Source organism: Heterodontus francisci, chromosome 1, assembly GCF_036365525.1.
Source record: "Heterodontus francisci isolate sHetFra1 chromosome 1, sHetFra1.hap1, whole genome shotgun sequence".
In the NCBI taxonomy this organism is placed as follows: Eukaryota; Metazoa; Chordata; class Chondrichthyes; order Heterodontiformes; family Heterodontidae; genus Heterodontus; species Heterodontus francisci.
In genome coordinates this window covers 179,734,227-179,750,818 of record NC_090371.1, presented here as the reverse complement: position 1 = coordinate 179,750,818, position 16,592 = coordinate 179,734,227, and the positions used below count along the sequence as shown (strand labels likewise).

Genomic DNA, 16,592 nt, shown 5'->3' with positions numbered 1-16,592 from the left:
TTTCGCTGTCCCATGAACTGATTTCTTCCTATTTTGACTCTATTTTTTTCTTCCTTTGTCCAGTCTCTTCCCACCTACATCTGTGACTCTTCCGATGCCCACCATCACTTTAACAGTTCCAAATTTCATGCCCTAAACTGTCTGCTTGTCACCATAGATATCCAATCCCTCTACACCTCCATCCCCAACAAGACAGTCCGAGAGCTCACCGCTTCTTACTTGAACAGAGGCCCAACCAGTCTCCATCCACCCCCACTCTACTCCGCGTGGCTGAACTTGTTCTCACATTGAACAACTTCTCCTTCAACTCTACTTACTTCCTAAAATAAAAGGGTACCCACATGGGTCCTAGCTATGCCTGCCTTTTTGTAGGATATGTCAAACATTCCTTGTTCCAGTTCTACTCAGGTCCCCTCCCTCACCTCTTTTTCCAGTACATTGATGACTGTATCGGTGCCATTTCCACTCTCGTCCTGAACTGGAAAATTTCACCAATTTTGCTTCCAATTTCTACCCTACTCTTGCCTTCACATGGTCTATCCCCAACTCTTCCTTCCCATTCCTCAACTTCTATGTCTCAATTTCTGTGGATAAGCTATCAACCAATATTCACTATAAGCCCACTGACTCCCACAGCTACTTTGACTACAATTCCTTCACATCCTACTTCCTGTAGGGACTCTATTCCATTTCTGTCAGTTTCTCCCTCTCAGTTGCATCTGCTCAGATGATGCAACCTTCCATACCAGTGCTTCTGATATGTCTTCCTCCTTCTCAACTGAGGATTCCCCCCACTGTGGTTGACAGGGCCCTTGACCACGTCCATTCTATTTCACGCACTTCTGCTCTCACCCCTTCACCTCCCTCCTAGAACTATGACAGGGTTCCCCTTATCCTCACCGTACACCCCACCAGCCTCCATAATCAACAGATCATCCTCCACCATTTCCACCACCTCCAGCGTGAAGCTACCACCAAACACATCTTCCCCTTCCCTCCTCTTTCAGCATTCTGAAGGGACTGCTCCCTCCGAGATATTCTGCTCTGCTCCTCAGTTACCCCCAGCATCCCTCCCTTTCCTATGACCTTTCCATGCAAGCTCAGGAGATGCAACACCTGCTCTTTTATCTCCTCCCTTCTCACTGTTCAGGGACCCAAACACTCCCTCCAGGTGTAACAGTGATTTACTTGTACTACTTCTAATTTAGTATACTGTATCTGCTGCTCACAATATGGTCTCTTCTACATTGGGGAGACCAAACGCAAGCTGGATGATCGCTTCGTGAACACCTCCATTCAGTCCACAAGCATGTCTCCAAGCTTTCAGTCACCTGTCATTTCAATTTTCCACCTTCCTCCCAGTTTCTAACCTCTCTGTCCTTGACCTGCCAGAGTGTTCCATTGAAGCTCAACACAAGCTCGAGGAACAGCATTTCACCTTTCCATTGTGTACTTTACAGCCTTCTGGACTGAATATTGAGTTCAATGATTTTAGATCATAACCTCTGTCCCTATTTTGTTTCATTTTTCTTTGCTTGTTTGGTTTTTTCTGTTGTTTCTCTCTTATTTCCTTTACTTTGCTTACGGAAGGCAGCTATTCAGGATCCTGTCATTCACACTTTCTGTAGACACACCTTTTGTTTGTTGTTCCATTACCACTCCCTTTGGCCTTGCACCATGAAACCTTTTGTCATTTAATCTCTCTTACCCTTGACCCTATCACAGACCTTCCCCTTTGTTCTTCTTCCCAGCCCCCCACCTTTTACTTGCTCATTACATTTCTAACTTTTCCCAGTTCTGATGAAAGATCACAGAACTGAAACATTAACCCTGTTTTTCTCTCTCCACAGATGCTATTGCTGAGTACTTCCAGCATTTTCTCTTTTAATTCATAGTCATCAGATGTTACTCTGTTGATGAGGTTACTTATAAATCCTACTGTTTTTTATTCTTACAGACCTGCACTTTAATTATTCTGGATGATGTGCAGAATCCAATCATTGAAGGAAATGAAACGTTCATAGTATTCCTGAGCTCAGCCCAAGGAGCAGAGCTAACTAAACCCTACCAGGCTACTGTTGCTATCAATGACACCTATCAGGATGGTAGGTTGCTTTAATAACAGTTTGAAATACACCTCTCTAAATTTAATATTCAAGCTGTGTACTTTTGCAGGAAAGTCAGTGAGTTTGAATGCATGTTGGTTATGAATTGTCATTTTTCAATTATTGTGTCTATAGTAAATTGCTGCCAAATTATGCAGTAGTGCTATTTCTTAGTCATAAATGCTGTAAAGGAGGTTAACTGCATACTGAGCTGTCTGTAACTAAAAGGTGAAAGGAAGACTGTATTGGGAATTTCTGACATCACCAGTGAACATATTTTGTATTTCTGTTATTCTTGAATATTTCATTATGATCAAATTGTTGATTTGTTATGGAAAAATACACTAGAACCATTTAACCTGCCTACCCCTGCTGGTTTGGGAAACTAGCCTGCTTATATCTAGATGTTTTTGTGAAATCAGGTTTCATGAATCCCAGTTAAGCAACACCTGGATTTTAAAACTTTATCCTTGTTTCCAAATCACTCCATGGCCTCGACCCTCCTCATCTGTGTAATCTACTCCAGTTCCACATTCCATTGAGATAGCTATAGTCCTCTAATTCTGGCCTGTTGAGCATCCCGATTTTAATTGCTGCACGTTTGGTGGCCGTGCCTTGAGCTGCCAAGGCCCTAAACTCTGGAACGTTCTCCCTAAACATTTCCACCTCACCTCTTCCTCCTCTAAGACTCCTTAAAACCTACCTCTTTGACCAAGCTTTGGGTCATCCGACCTAATATTTCCTTATGTGACTCCCAATGTGCCTTTGGGAATTTTATTACATTAAAGGTGCTTTATAAATACAAGTTGTTGTTGTTGAACCAGCATAAGAAAACAGCTACCTACCCTGTTCTTTTGTATGAGCAGTTACTTTCCTTATTTTCTCTTGTGCTATGTTTAGTTTGTCTGCATTTCTTCAGGAGGATAGGAAACAGCAGACATTCTTTCTGTATCCTCCATGGATTGGAAGATTTTGACTTTAGCTTAAGTTACGATCAGGTGAGGAGGGGTCAAAAGGCTCCCCTCTTGTCCCTTCTTGTTTCACTGCAACAGGGTTTATTTCTTTTAAACAGTGGATGTGCTTATCGATTCAAGTGAGTGTTTAATCCTTTATGTGCTATGATCATAAAAGAACCAAGCAGATAGGTTTTCTTGAGTTTAAACAAGAAAGAGGTTAGTTTATTTTAATTAAAAGCAGAACTCGATCTAAGGCAAAAATTATCTAAAATAATAAAGTATGCTCCAACTTCCATGCATGCGCACGCACGCGCACACACACAAATAGGTTACAGAGTGAAGAATAGATTGGTTGGATTAGAGTCTGGAACAATAAAAAAGAATATACAGTCTCTGGAGTCTGGTAATTCTTTTGTCTTCCAGCTGAACTCGTAGTCCTGAGGTTTCTGGCTGGTAGAGGTGGCCAACTTCTTTAGGGTTTTCTAGGATACAGTGATGCAGATGGTTTTCTTCCCGGGGTCTCTGTCTACAGCAATGATAGACTTGGATGTTTTGCAGCCAGCAGGCAGGGACCGAACTTGCCAAGTCGCTGAGAGAGAGAGAGAGAGACAGACCCCAATTGGATCTTTCACTGGTCATATTCAGGTGCTTGTTTACTGTATAGAGAAGGAACTGCAAGTTTTCACACAGATGGAGAGACAATCACGTAATTGTCCAGTGTATTCTCTCTTTTGCAATTTAATTAGGGTCCCATTGGTCCAGGATTACCCTTTGAGTGGCTCATTTCCACCAGTGTTAATGTTCCACGGTTGCCTTTTAACATCTTGTTAATGAAGGCAAGGCAGGTAGCTCATTTAAAATTCGACAGCCATTTTTCTGGCCTACATCTTCCCCTCGATACATTGGTTTGTAGGTTATTTAGATGCAATGGGGTAGCCATTTTCGCTGCAGTCACCTTTTATCAGTCTTTGTCTCCTGTTTTTTTGAAGTTTAATTCAGGTTTCCAACCGATGGATTAAAAAAAAATCATCATTCAGCATTGCACGTGTTCATGACATTTAGTAAGTTTTGGGAAAAACACAAGCAGAACGCAAAAATGAATATGTTGTTAGGGTAATCCAGGATAGTTGGCCTCCTACTCCCAAATCATATAAACTTGGTGTATGTGCTGTTATCGGTTGGTACACCATAATGAGGTGAAGGGTGTATTAATGTAAGGCAAAAAATACTGTAGATTCAGCAAACGCTGAGAGCACTCAGCAGGTCAGCTAGCATCTGTGGAGAGAAGATACAAGTTAATATTTCTGGTGTGGACCTCATCATTAGAATAAAGGGCTGCCTGAACATAAAAAAACACAGTGGTCGTTCTATTCACTGAATTAAGATTTCAGCTGCAATGTATAAAATGTGTAATAAAAGATATAAATGTGGTTATGCTTGATAAACCGCAAATTAGATGGAATTACTTTATTGCTGTAATAATTAAAAGACAATTTTAAGCCTTACTGGATATTTCAGTCCCTAGCATGCAGTTTGGTAAGGATATCTACAGAGTGAAGGAGAAGGAAGATGAATTACATGTTCCCATTATCCGAACTGGTGATCTCAGCTACGAGTCTTCTGTGAGGTGCTACACTCGACAGCTGACTGCGGAGGTGATGGAAGACTTTGAAGAAAGAAGGAATTCAGATGACTCGCGCCTTACATTCAAGAAGGGAGAAAAGGTAAACCTCTGTTTAACTTGTCTGGACATTTATTATCTGCTTACTTGTCATTTCCTTAAATTGGAGAGAAATGTGAGCTTTATAGTAATTATGCCATACTGCCCTTCAAGGAGATGGATGAATGTGGGGAAGCAGTTTGTTTATTGGCAACATCAGCATTAATTGCCAATCCCTAGTTGCCCTTCAGAAGATGTTATTCAGCAATGTTCCCTCTAATCTGTGTGGCTGTGCAACTACATAGCAACCCATAAATCCACGTGCAGGCTGTGCACAAGTCGGCCCCTTTAAGTTACCGCACATATACAGCTCCGCACTTAAAGAAATCACCAGCACACTCTGGAGTGGTGGGAGGAAACAAAAAGTACAGGGAGCATTGGTAGATGGTACACTGAAGCCACATTGCGCCAGTAGTGACAGGAGTTTAAGATGGTGGATGGGGTGCCGATCAAGCTGCTTGCTTTATCCTGGATGATGTCGAGCTTTTTGATGTTGGAGCTGCACCCATCCAGGCAAGTGGAGAGTATTCCATCAGATTCCTGATTTGTGCCTAGTAGGTGGTGGAAAAGCTTATACCCAGCCTCTGACCTGTTCTTGTAGTCACAGTATTTATGTGGCTAGTCCAGCTAAGCCTGACCTATGGTGAACCCCCAGGATGTTGATGGTGGAGAAGTAGAATGCCGAGGGGAGGTGGTTAGACTTTCTCTTGTTGGAGATCTCTTAAAAACAGTGGCAGTGTTGGCACAGTGAAGTTGGTGGGAGAAATGTAAAACCAGCATGTTTTTTCATGGTGCATTTGCTGAACGAGGATTTGTAAACTCTTATTTCCATCTAAATGTTTGTTCAATTTTATTTTAGAGATGCATTAACATCAAGAAAGAACAAACTTGCATTTATTTAGCTAATGGTTGTCCCAAAGCACTTCACAACCAATGAATTGCTTTTGAAGTGTAGTCATTGTTGTTAATTGGGCAAATTCAGCAGCCAGTTTTCACATAGCGATATCCCACAAACAACGTGGGATGAATGACGAGATAATGGGGGTCATTGAAGCTCATTGCGCATGTTTTACAAACACAGTAAGGTCCTATTTTGGGGATCAGCATCCATGCCCAAAGTATACCTGAAAAATGTCCAACCCGTTATTGGGTTGGGGCATTTTTCAAGCATTCCTCATGTTCGCCTCATTTATATACGTAAAGGTCTTGATGCCTGTCTCCTTGCTGAAATTGGATAAGCATCAGTGGAACAGATGGCGGATCTACTCCATTCAGGATTCTTCAGCGGTGGTGTGACAGGTGTCAACAGCTCACCCAAGTAATATTAATGAGGCCCAAGGCCCTATTTTGGGCTGGCCTTGGGCCTCCCAGTAAAAGCATGCACCTTGTGTGCAGCACCTATTTCAGGCCTGTGAACGGACAGCAGAAATCCTTGCTGATCTTCAAATTGTGCTCAAAGATCTCTCAAAATGTAGCATTCCTTCAGTGTTTGACATGGCTCAGTGTTAGGACTCCCACCTATGAGTCAGGATATCACTCCTGAGACTGAAACAGTGCAGTACTGAGGGAGTGCTGCTCTATCGAAGGTGATGTCTTTAGGATGATTCGTTAAACCAAGTTTCCATCTGTCCTCTTATATGGATGTAAAAGATTTAATGGCTCTATTTTGAAGAAGGGCAGAGGTGCTGCCTTGGTCATTTAACGGATAATAGTGATGTTGGTTGATGGATAACATCAACATTGGGGAATTCTGGGTTAATTAAATCTTCTTTCCCACAGTTCTGTGAGCACGGCCTGGTTTAGAGTTCTGTTATTGATAAGTCAGTGGGCAGGGACTCCGCTGATTGTCTTAAGAGGCAGGAGGTGTCTCTTTCTTCATATGGGGCGATTTTAACCCCCACCATCTGGCAAGAATGGGGTGCCGCATGGTTAAATTTACCAACCGTCCTTTGTTTAATGGCATTTAATCACTGACTTCAGGCCCATTGGGGAAGAAGCAGAGGCCCCAAAAGATATGTTTTCATCTTACCTTTGTGGAGTCAGCAGAAAGTCTGAGGCCCTGATATTTACCAGAAAGCCAGAAATGGCAAAGCTGAGGCTCATTCAGGAAGTTAAGGAGAGTATTCGACTAAAAGAAGAGGCTTACAATGTTGCAAAAAATAGCAGCAAGTCTGAGGATTGGGAGTGTTTTAGAAACCAGCAAAGGGCCTCCGAAAAGTTGATAAAAAGGGAAAAAATAGAATGAGAGTAAACCAGCTAGCAATATAAAAACAGATTGTAAGAGCTTTTATAAGTACATAAAAAGGAAGAAAGTAGCTAAAGTAGAGGTTGGTCCCTTAGAGGCAGCGACAGGCGAAATCATCATGGGGAATGAGGAAATGGCAGAGGCATTGAACAAAGATTTTGTGTCTGTCTTCACAGTAGAAGACACAAGTTCCATACCAGAAATAGGCATAAACCTAGGAGCTAAGAAGAGTGAGGAAATTGAGGATATTGATATCAGCCGAGAAAAAGTATTGGAGAAACTCAAGGGACTAAAATCTGACAAGTCCCCGGGACCAGATGGCCTACAGCCTAGGATTCTAAAATAGATAGCTGAAGAGATAGTGGATGTGCTGGCTATGATTTTCCAGAATTCCTTAGATTCCGAAATGGTTCCATCAGATTGGAAGTTGGCAAACGTTACGCCACTTTTCAAGAAAGGAGGTAGAGGGAAAACAGGGAACTACAGACCATTTACCCTAACATCAGTCATTGGGAAGATGCTGGAAACTATTATTAAAGAAGTCTTAACATTTCACGTGGAAAAGCATAGTATGATTAGAACATGTCAGCATGGTTTTACTAAAGGGAGATCCTGTTTGACAATTGTTTTTTGAGGTTCTAATTAGTAGGTAGATAAAGGGGAACCAGTAGATGTAGTATTCAAAAGGTATTCGATAAGGTGCCACATAAAAGATTAATAGGTAAGATAAGGGCTCAAGGTGTTGAGGGTAATATATTAACATGGATAGAGGATTGGTTCACATACAGGAAGCAGAGAGTGGGCATAAATGGGGCATTTTCAAGTTGGCAGGCAGTGAATAGTGGGGTGCCGTAAGGATCAGTGCTGGGTCCGCAGCTATTTACACTCTGTATTAATGACTTGGATGAAGAGGCAGAGAGTAATGTATCTACATTTTCTGATGATACAAAGCTCGGTGGAAAGGTAAGCTGCGGAAAGGATGTACAGAGGCTACAAAGAGATACAGACAGGTTAAGTGAGTGGGCAACAAGATGGCAAATGGAGTATAATGTAGCGAAGAGTGAAATTGTTCACTTTGGTCATAAAAATAGAAAAGCAGAATATTTTTTAAATGGTGTGAAACTGGTAAGTGTTGATGTTCACAGAGACTTGGGGGTACTCGTACAAGGAACGCACAAATTTAACATGCAAGTGCAGCAGGCTATTAGGAAGGCAAATGGCATGTTGTTTTTTATTGCAAGGGGATTGGAGTACAGGAATAAAGAAGTCTTACTAAAATTGTACAGGGCTTTGGTGAGACCGCACCTGGAATACTGTGTGCAGTTTTGGTCTCCGCATTTAAGAAAGGATATAGTTGCGCTGGAGGCAGTGCAGTGAAGATTTACTAAATTGGTCCCTGGGATGACGGTTGTCCTATGATGAGAGGCTGAGTAAATTGGGCCTATATTCTCTGGAGTTTAGAAGAATGAGAGGCGATTTAATTGAGACATACAAGATTCTGAAAGGGCTTGGTAGGGTAGAAGCTGAGAGATTGTTCCCATTGGTCAGGGAATCTAGAACACGGGGACACAATCTCAGGATAAGGGGCCGATCATTCATGACTGAGATGAGGAAAAATTACTACACTCAACTTAGAATTTTCTACCCCAGAGGGTTGTGGATGCTCCATCGTTGAATACATTTAAGGCTGGGATAGATAGATTTTTGGTCTTGCAGGGAATCAAGGGATATGGGGAGCAGGCAGGAAAGTGGAATTGAAGCCCAAGATCAGCCATGATCGTATTGAATGGTGGAGCAGATTCGATGGGCCATATGGTCTACTTCTGCTCCTATTTCTTGTGTTCTTGTGACAAGGAGGTTCTGCTGAATTTAATTGTCACTCTTTTCTTCTGTTTCCCATCCAGCAGATGGCCAAATTAACAGCCGGCAGGAAAATCGGTGGCAAGAAACCACTGCCAGAGACCCTTGGGGATGGTGCACAGCATTGGGAGGGATGGAAAGAGCAACCATTGGGGCTTTGGGGAGATGGGGGTGGAATTGTCTGCAAATGGCAAAGGGGAGGCTGAAGGCTTCTTTGAGGGTCCAGGAGAAGCAATCCAGTTCCTCCTGGCCCACAAGGACTGCTGGCAAAGGTACTTAGCTTGTGAAGTCAGCAGCCCCTGCTTCCCTTTCATTGTCGAGTTTTGCAATCCTTGGGACATCCTGGTATCAACTGTAAAATTTAAATTGGGCTCTCAGTTGGAGAGTGGGAGATTGATTGAAGTATGTTAATGAAGTGTTCTGCCACTCCGCAGCGGGACAGTCGGACACCATGAAACCTGCCACTGTTAAAACAACAATGGGTGTGCACACACAGGTTGAGGTTGCGTTCACTGTTTTTAAAGTTTTGATTTCCCCCCCTCCCTCCCCCTTACCCACCAGAAGCCTGGGTCTCTGCTGCCACCTGCAAAACTGTGCCAAAAACCTCACATGGTGGCCTTTCTAGTAGCCGATGCATGCAGTAAGGATTCTGTGCTATGATTTATGGGTCTTGTAGCTAGGTGTTGGGCAGAATTGTGTATTGTGGATTGGTGGGAACTCGAGGTCCATTTATGGGAATGACTGGTGTTGCTTAACCCAAGACAATACATATTCTGAAAGCCCGACAACTGAAAAATTAGCCTGCAATCCTTTTCTTCTAAACTCCAAACTAAACGGTACACTGGAATAACACCCTCAACTGGAGGAGTAAGCACTTATTTTGTTGTTTAATGTCTACCTTTGAAACAAACAGGTGAAGAACTGCACAGTGTTGATAAATGATGATACAATCTTTGAGCCCGAGGAAAGGTTCCAACTCCACCTGGGCAACCCCTTGGGCAATCACTGGAGTGGAGCCAAAGTTGGAAAAAATGATGTAGCCACTATAACTATATCGAATGATGAAGATGGTAAGCTACTTTGCTGTCCAAAAACCTGTTAATCATCTATTAAATGGCTGCAGATTATGCCTTATCATTCTAGCTCCTAGTAATTTATGGATTACATTGTGCACAGGAGCATTTTTCTTCTATAAAATGGTATATTGTTTCTCAGTGAAAGCTTTTCTTGGGCACGGGGAATAAACTGGGAGCACGTTTCAGGTGAACAGTGGGTGGAGTAAGTGTCAGTCTCAAAGCCATCAATTTGAGGTCTGGGTCTCGGCACCCACTCCATTGCATGTATTTCCTTTTTGTGGTGTGCTTGCAAGAGAGTGGTCTGGCCTGTACATTGTAAAGGCTTTGCATAATCACTGCAGTCTTACTTTGGCCTTTATAGACTTGTACTCTACTTGCAGAGCAATATTAAAGACAGCTGCATTTCCCTACTGCTATTGCTCCACTTTGAGGTGTAAACAAGGCAATAAAGAGACCACAATTATCCCCTTCCCATTCTCACAGTTGTTCAATGTGTGCAAGTGTTGACTTGATCGTTTCAATATTAATTTGTAGAATATTAAATATGAAAATCAGTTTTCAAAATTCTAACTCTAAAACAAACATTGGATCAGGAAGAGATTAATTAGGGAACTGGTTTGTTTATAGCAGATATGATATGAAAGGGTGCCTCAATATTGCAATTAGTAAGAAAATTACTACTTATGTAAAGTATGAGCAGATGCAGACTAAATGGGAGATGCTGACTGCTCCATTCTAATTTGCAGTGTATAGTTTGCATTAATCTGTATTTGACTTGAATTCTGTCGTAATGCGCTGTTTATTTTGATGTTTTCTTTTCAAGCCCCAACAATTGAATTTGAGGAGGCAACATATCAGGTACATGAGCCCCCAGGCCCCGATGGCATCGCTATACTGAATGTTAAAGTGATCAGGAAGGGAGACCAGAACAGGACCTCAAAGGTTCGCTGCAGCACTCGGGATGGATCAGCCCAGTCAGGCATAGACTACAACCCCAAGAGCAGGGTCCTTAAATTTAGCCCCAGTGAGTAATGTCACAATATTTAAAATGATTTGAAATCAGAGTATGCTTTCTGTGTCAAAGTTGGACTAACTAGGTGAATTGGTCATTTTATTGCACTGTTGATCAACTTACCTCTTTTTAAAAAAAAATTGGAGAGCATGTCTGAAGTATGACCTCTGGAGCTGTGCAAAAACACTCAGATACTGCAGATATTGGTGGGATCACCAAGTTCAGATGGATTGTTCAGGTTCTCACATACCACATTGCTCCGCCCAGCATAGTGAAACAAATCAAGGACACCAAACATCAGCTACCAAATAAAGTAATAAAAATTAAAGGGCGATAAACAAGATAGCAAGAAAACAATGAAATATGAACCAACTCATTTAGAGAATAGCATTGAAAATGCAATCTTATATTGGTTTTGAAGTTGTATGGAAATGAATCCTTAATAATGCTATGGATTTCAATGAGATTTAAGTATTTGGCTTATTACCTATTGCTCTCCATCCATAGCCTGAGCCCCTAATTGTGAAAGTATTCTGAGTTGCAGCTGCACCAACAGTTGAATTTCTGCCTCTTCCCCATGAGCGATAACATTTGTATTGCAGTTGAATAATATTTTTTGCAATCCATTGAATATTGTGAATATTGCAGGCACAGGTGAAGTCAATGGAAGGAAAATCGGGCTGGGTGTATAATCTGCTGTTCTCTGCCCCTGCCAAAAGTGGAAATTACACTAGTGTGTTTTGTGATGAGATCAATTGCAAATACAGAGATAAAGACCTTGTAGCACAGCACTAGGAGCTTGTGCTATGACGTTGAGAAAGTGTTTATCAGGGAGGGTGTTGCTATAGCCTTTGCTCCTATTTACTCAAGCCCGCAGCTCCCATAATTTTCGGATAACTGCATCATCTTTGTCAGAGTAGAGTGAATGCGCTAATATTGTTTTGATTTCTTTTTTCTACAGGCATAGACCACATTCTATTTAAAGTGGAAGTTCTGTCCAATGACGATAGAGAGTGGCATGAGTCTTTTTCTCTGGTGCTGGGCCCAGATGATCCAGTTGAGGCAATTCTTGGTGACATCACCATGGCCACAGTGACCATTCTTGACCAGGAGGCAGCAGGAAGTCTAATTTTGCCAGCACCACCTATTGTAAGTGGGCATATCACTCGCCAATTGATCAGTTTATACTGAATCCTATGGATTTATTCCAGGTTATGTCAGATAATCTGTACACCTACATTTCCAATTCTTGGCAGAGTATCACACCATCTGTACTTCTGTATCTGCCCTTGTGTCTCAGACAGATGGAGACAATTTTCTGATTGTTGCTTGATTTTTATATGCAAAACGGGCTAACTTGGTCAGTGAAGTGGGCAGAAATCCTTTGCTCCACATCTGCGGCTACTTTACGTCACTGACAAATTTCCAGCTGCTGAAACTTGAAGCAGCAGGAAGTGTCTACCTGAAACAGGCAGGAGCTTATTTAAATATAAAAATATACTGCATGTGAAACCCCGTCAGGCATGCAGGACGTTGATTCATAGTTACAACCCAATGAAGTGGGCACACTGGATTGGCAACTAATGTAAGTATATGGAAATTCATATTCTTAGCGTTTATGCCAGTTGTTCTCCTGCAGCTTTAGTTTTTCCACCAGTGCCATTACTGCCATCAATACATTCTGATAGAATGGAAATTTCCCCATCAAATATTTTTGGAGGAAATAGAGGTTTAATGGTGTGATACCAGACAAGTGAAGCTGCACCTAAGATATTCTGTGTTCCCCTCCTCCTTGCCCTGTCAGTACTTAGATGCATCTTCAGAGGTGGAAATGCCAAGTATTGACAACCAGTCAGTACACATGGAGGCTGCTGGTGCCGAGGAAGGCTGTGAAAGCAGACTAGATGGCATAGGCATTGTAAGTTGATGCCTAATTGCATGTTGCAGTGCTGACCTATGGGGATGGTGCAATAAAGTAGTGCAGAGAGCTAGAGCAGGGTTTTGGGTGAGGACCCCGATGTTGGGGTCAAATGGGGTCCCGACCCTGCACTATGTCGGGAGCAGTCAACCAGCAGTGATTTTTCCCTAAATTGGCCAAGCAATGGACAGAGGGTGGGCTCGCCATCCAATTAAGGATAGTGTGCAGGCTCTCAAAGCAAAAGGGCCGAGAGAAGGCCCTCCAGCCGACATTACAGGTAAGGGACGTCTCAGCAATTTTTCAAACTTTTAAATTAAAAAATGAGCACAGCTGCCGAGCCACCATTTTGGAGAGGTACCCTCTGTGGGACGACCAGTGAAACGTGGTGACCTCCCTGTCGGCTTGGGGAGCCCTCCTTTGTGGGCAATCTGCGACCCATGGCGAGTCCCCACCGCAAAGAAAATCCACATAGGTTACCCCCGCAATAAACGCTCCCCCTCCCCTCACTGGAGCCTACCAGTCTCACTTACCTTGGATCTGGGCTTCAGTGCTGGGCCATGGTCCAAGCTCTCTCTTGCAGTACCAGCAGTGACCACCGCTCCCAGTGGCGCTACCGATGCTGCTGAGCTGTCAGCCTGTGATTAGCCAGCAGCTCTTGGAGGCAGGATCCCCGTAATTAAAGGGATGTGGATCCCAGCGCCAGGCATTTAAGTGCCTGCGCGACGTTAGATCACACCAGGGGGCTCAGAAAGTCTGAGACAGGGTTCCCCTTGTCTTTTCGGCCTGGCGCCAAGCGCCCTGCTGATGCAACAAAATCCAGCCCTTAGATTCAGGTGAGCTTTGCTTCTGTTTAAGCTATTCAGGAATGAAGTGCACCCAGATTAGAAAATCTACTCTCCAAGTTTACAAGAAACAATGTCCCTGAAAATCCTCATCTATTTCAGTGCGTGATATTGCCTTTGGAATGCGTAGAAGATCAGACATTGAAGCAGGATTTGGTCCTGCTGGGTTTCGCTTCTTTTGCCATTTCCACCAGAAATGAGGGCAGGTATTTCTTGCATCTGTTCTCTTCCATATGGATGTCACTGAAAGGGATGAGACTGGTAGAATGATGTAATCTGCTGGAATTCCTACTAATTCTGCCTCTTATGTTCCCTGTGCTATATATTCCTGTAAGAAGCATGCCATGACCTGCTTCTGGTGGATGTGGAGTCCACAATCCTTGAAAAGGCTGATGTTTGAAAAGCACAGAGTGTCTGGGTGTCATTTGACATCTACGTTCAATGCTACTGGCTCTTCAGCAGAGGCCCAGAGTGGCCCTTTTTGGATTTTCAGGGCCCTTTTGTCCAGTTAAAATTTAGCCAAAAGATTAGTTTCATTTGTGCCAGGACCATACCTGAGCGCTGAAATCAAGTTTTCAAAGTTTCAGAGGGAAAGTCTAAACAGACATTGAGATAGAATTTGGAATGTGTTGTTCCTGTTTTACGTGTGTAATATGGGCACAAAACATGCCTGTTTATCTGTGGGACAGCACATTCCAAGTACTTTGTAAAGCATAACTATAATATACATAATGGCATTTAAATACTGAAATATATTTAGGTTGATCTTAAACCTTTATTGTTCTGTTGCTCCAGGTTGTGTCTTTAGTTGATTATGATCACGTTGAAGAGGTGACAAAGGAAGGAACCAAAAAGAACCCATCCCCTGGCTACCCACTCGTGTGTGTAACACCATGTGACACGCATTTTCCAAAGTACTCTGTGATGAAAGAACGCTGTGACGAGGCAGGAATTAACCAGTCTACTGTTCGCTTCAGCTGGGAAGTGGCCACGCCCACAGATACAAGTGGTGCCAGATCTCCCTTTGAGACTGTAACAGATAATACCCCTTTCACCAGTGTCAACCATATGGTAAGTATAGAAAACAATAAAACTACATGGGATATCATGATGGCTAAAAGCCCAGACAAATAGCAAGGAGGCTGGATTTTATTGGCCATTCGGCAGTGCAAAAATGAAAGTGATTGAAATGGATATTTTAACAATGGCAATTCGAAACAGTTCCAGAGAGAGATGGGGAAGAAGGATATGGTGAAATAGCCAGATTGATGGGATTGAGATTAATTAAAAAGTGATAGGCTTGTTCAAACTGATGGTCTTTTCCTGCTCCTAAATGTTCGTATCAGTGCTAAAGTGTCACCATCATTACTTAATATTTTGTTAAAAAAAAATGAGGTTCACTAGCAGCTATTTCTCCTGCCTTCAAACAAACATACAGTATTTTAAAATTGCTTTGTTTAATAAAAACTCTTTGCCCCTCCAGTGCTTTTTTTAATATATTGATTTTCTGGATGTGGGTGTTATTGGCAAGGCCAGCATTCATAACCCATGCCTAGTTGCCCAAGAAGCTTGTGGTGGGCCACTTTCTTGAATTGTTAGTCTGTGGTGAAGGTCAATTCTGTAAGGTAGAGAGTTATATATATCGATGAAGAATATAGGTCCAGTCAGGCTGGTGTGTAACTTGAAAGGGAACTTCGAGGTGGTGGTGTTCACATGCATCTCTGCCCTTGTCCTTCTAGGTGGTGGAGATTTCAGGTTTGCTTTTTTCCCCACTGTCCTCCCTCTTATCCTGAAGGCATGAATTCATAATGGGGTAAAGAAACATGGTGCCTTCTGATTCCTCATCCAAGTGACTGTACTTCCATGGAGTGAGTGTTTGGAATCCACTGATTCCAACTTTTAAGAAAAAAATCAATCAAAAGTTATCACCATTGAATTTTTTTGGAACTCTAGGCTTTGAATTTGAATTCAATAAAATTCAATATTTTATTTGGAATATTGTCATAATGGAAATAGTTGCCAACATATGAAAATCTCAGTTGGAAATGCTGTTAGTCTCCCAGACCCTTGAAATCATTAAGTAACACTGTATTGGTGCATGTTGTCCTCACTTCTTCCAAAGGATGGCACTGTAACCTCTCAAAACTAATAATTACAACAACTTGCATTTTATAACACGTTTAAAGTAGAAAAATATATCTCAAGGTGATTCACAGCAGTGTAATTAGACAAAAATGAGCACTGAGACAAAGAAGATGATATTAGGAGGATGACCAAAAGCTTGTTCAAAATGGCGAGTTTTAATGAGTGTCTTAAAGGAGAAAGAGTGCAGAGACAGAAAAGCTTAGAGAGGGAAGACAGCATAAAAATTGAACATACATTTATAAAGCATCTTTCATGACCTCACAAGGAGCCACGGATAGTTCCTTTGGGAACTCCAAAGGGAGAGGAAGAGAATCCATTGTTGAAGAGGCTCAGGCAACGAGTTGATAGATAAGAGTAAAACTGAGCAAGGATAATCTCACTGATACAGCTAATGATGGAGTGACATTGATGGAAGATGGCATGGTTAACCATGTCAAAGGCTGCAAGGAGATCTACGAAGACTAATAAGGAGAGTGCACCAAGGTCATAGTCACAGAAGATGTTACTTTGACTTTGACGTTGATTAGGGCTGTTTCAGTGCAGTGCAGGGGTGGAAACCTGATTGGAGAGATTCAAACATGGAGTTGCAGGAATGATGGACATAGATTGGGAAGTGACAACATGATCAATGATGGTGGAGAAGAAAGGGGAGATGGAGCAGTAGTTTGCAAGGTGTGAAGGATGGGTTTTATTCATAAAATTTGTAAAAGTAC

General features: G+C 42.3%; 1 protein-coding gene across 3 annotated transcripts in view; it reads left to right on the top strand.

Annotated features, from left to right (window-relative positions):
• fras1 (Fraser extracellular matrix complex subunit 1) overlaps nt 1-16,592 on the top strand; it is a 617,312-nt gene that overhangs the window by 557,367 nt on the left and 43,353 nt on the right. For all 3 annotated transcript variants that reach the window (XM_068039139.1, XM_068039130.1, XM_068039149.1), the window contains 6 exons: nt 1,958-2,105; nt 4,580-4,785; nt 9,800-9,956; nt 10,786-10,986; nt 11,936-12,123; nt 14,530-14,805. In XM_068039139.1, the coding sequence (XP_067895240.1) occupies nt 1,958-2,105; nt 4,580-4,785; nt 9,800-9,956; nt 10,786-10,986; nt 11,936-12,123; nt 14,530-14,805 (1,176 nt within the window). The remainder of the gene's footprint in view (nt 1-1,957; nt 2,106-4,579; nt 4,786-9,799; nt 9,957-10,785; nt 10,987-11,935; nt 12,124-14,529; nt 14,806-16,592) is intronic.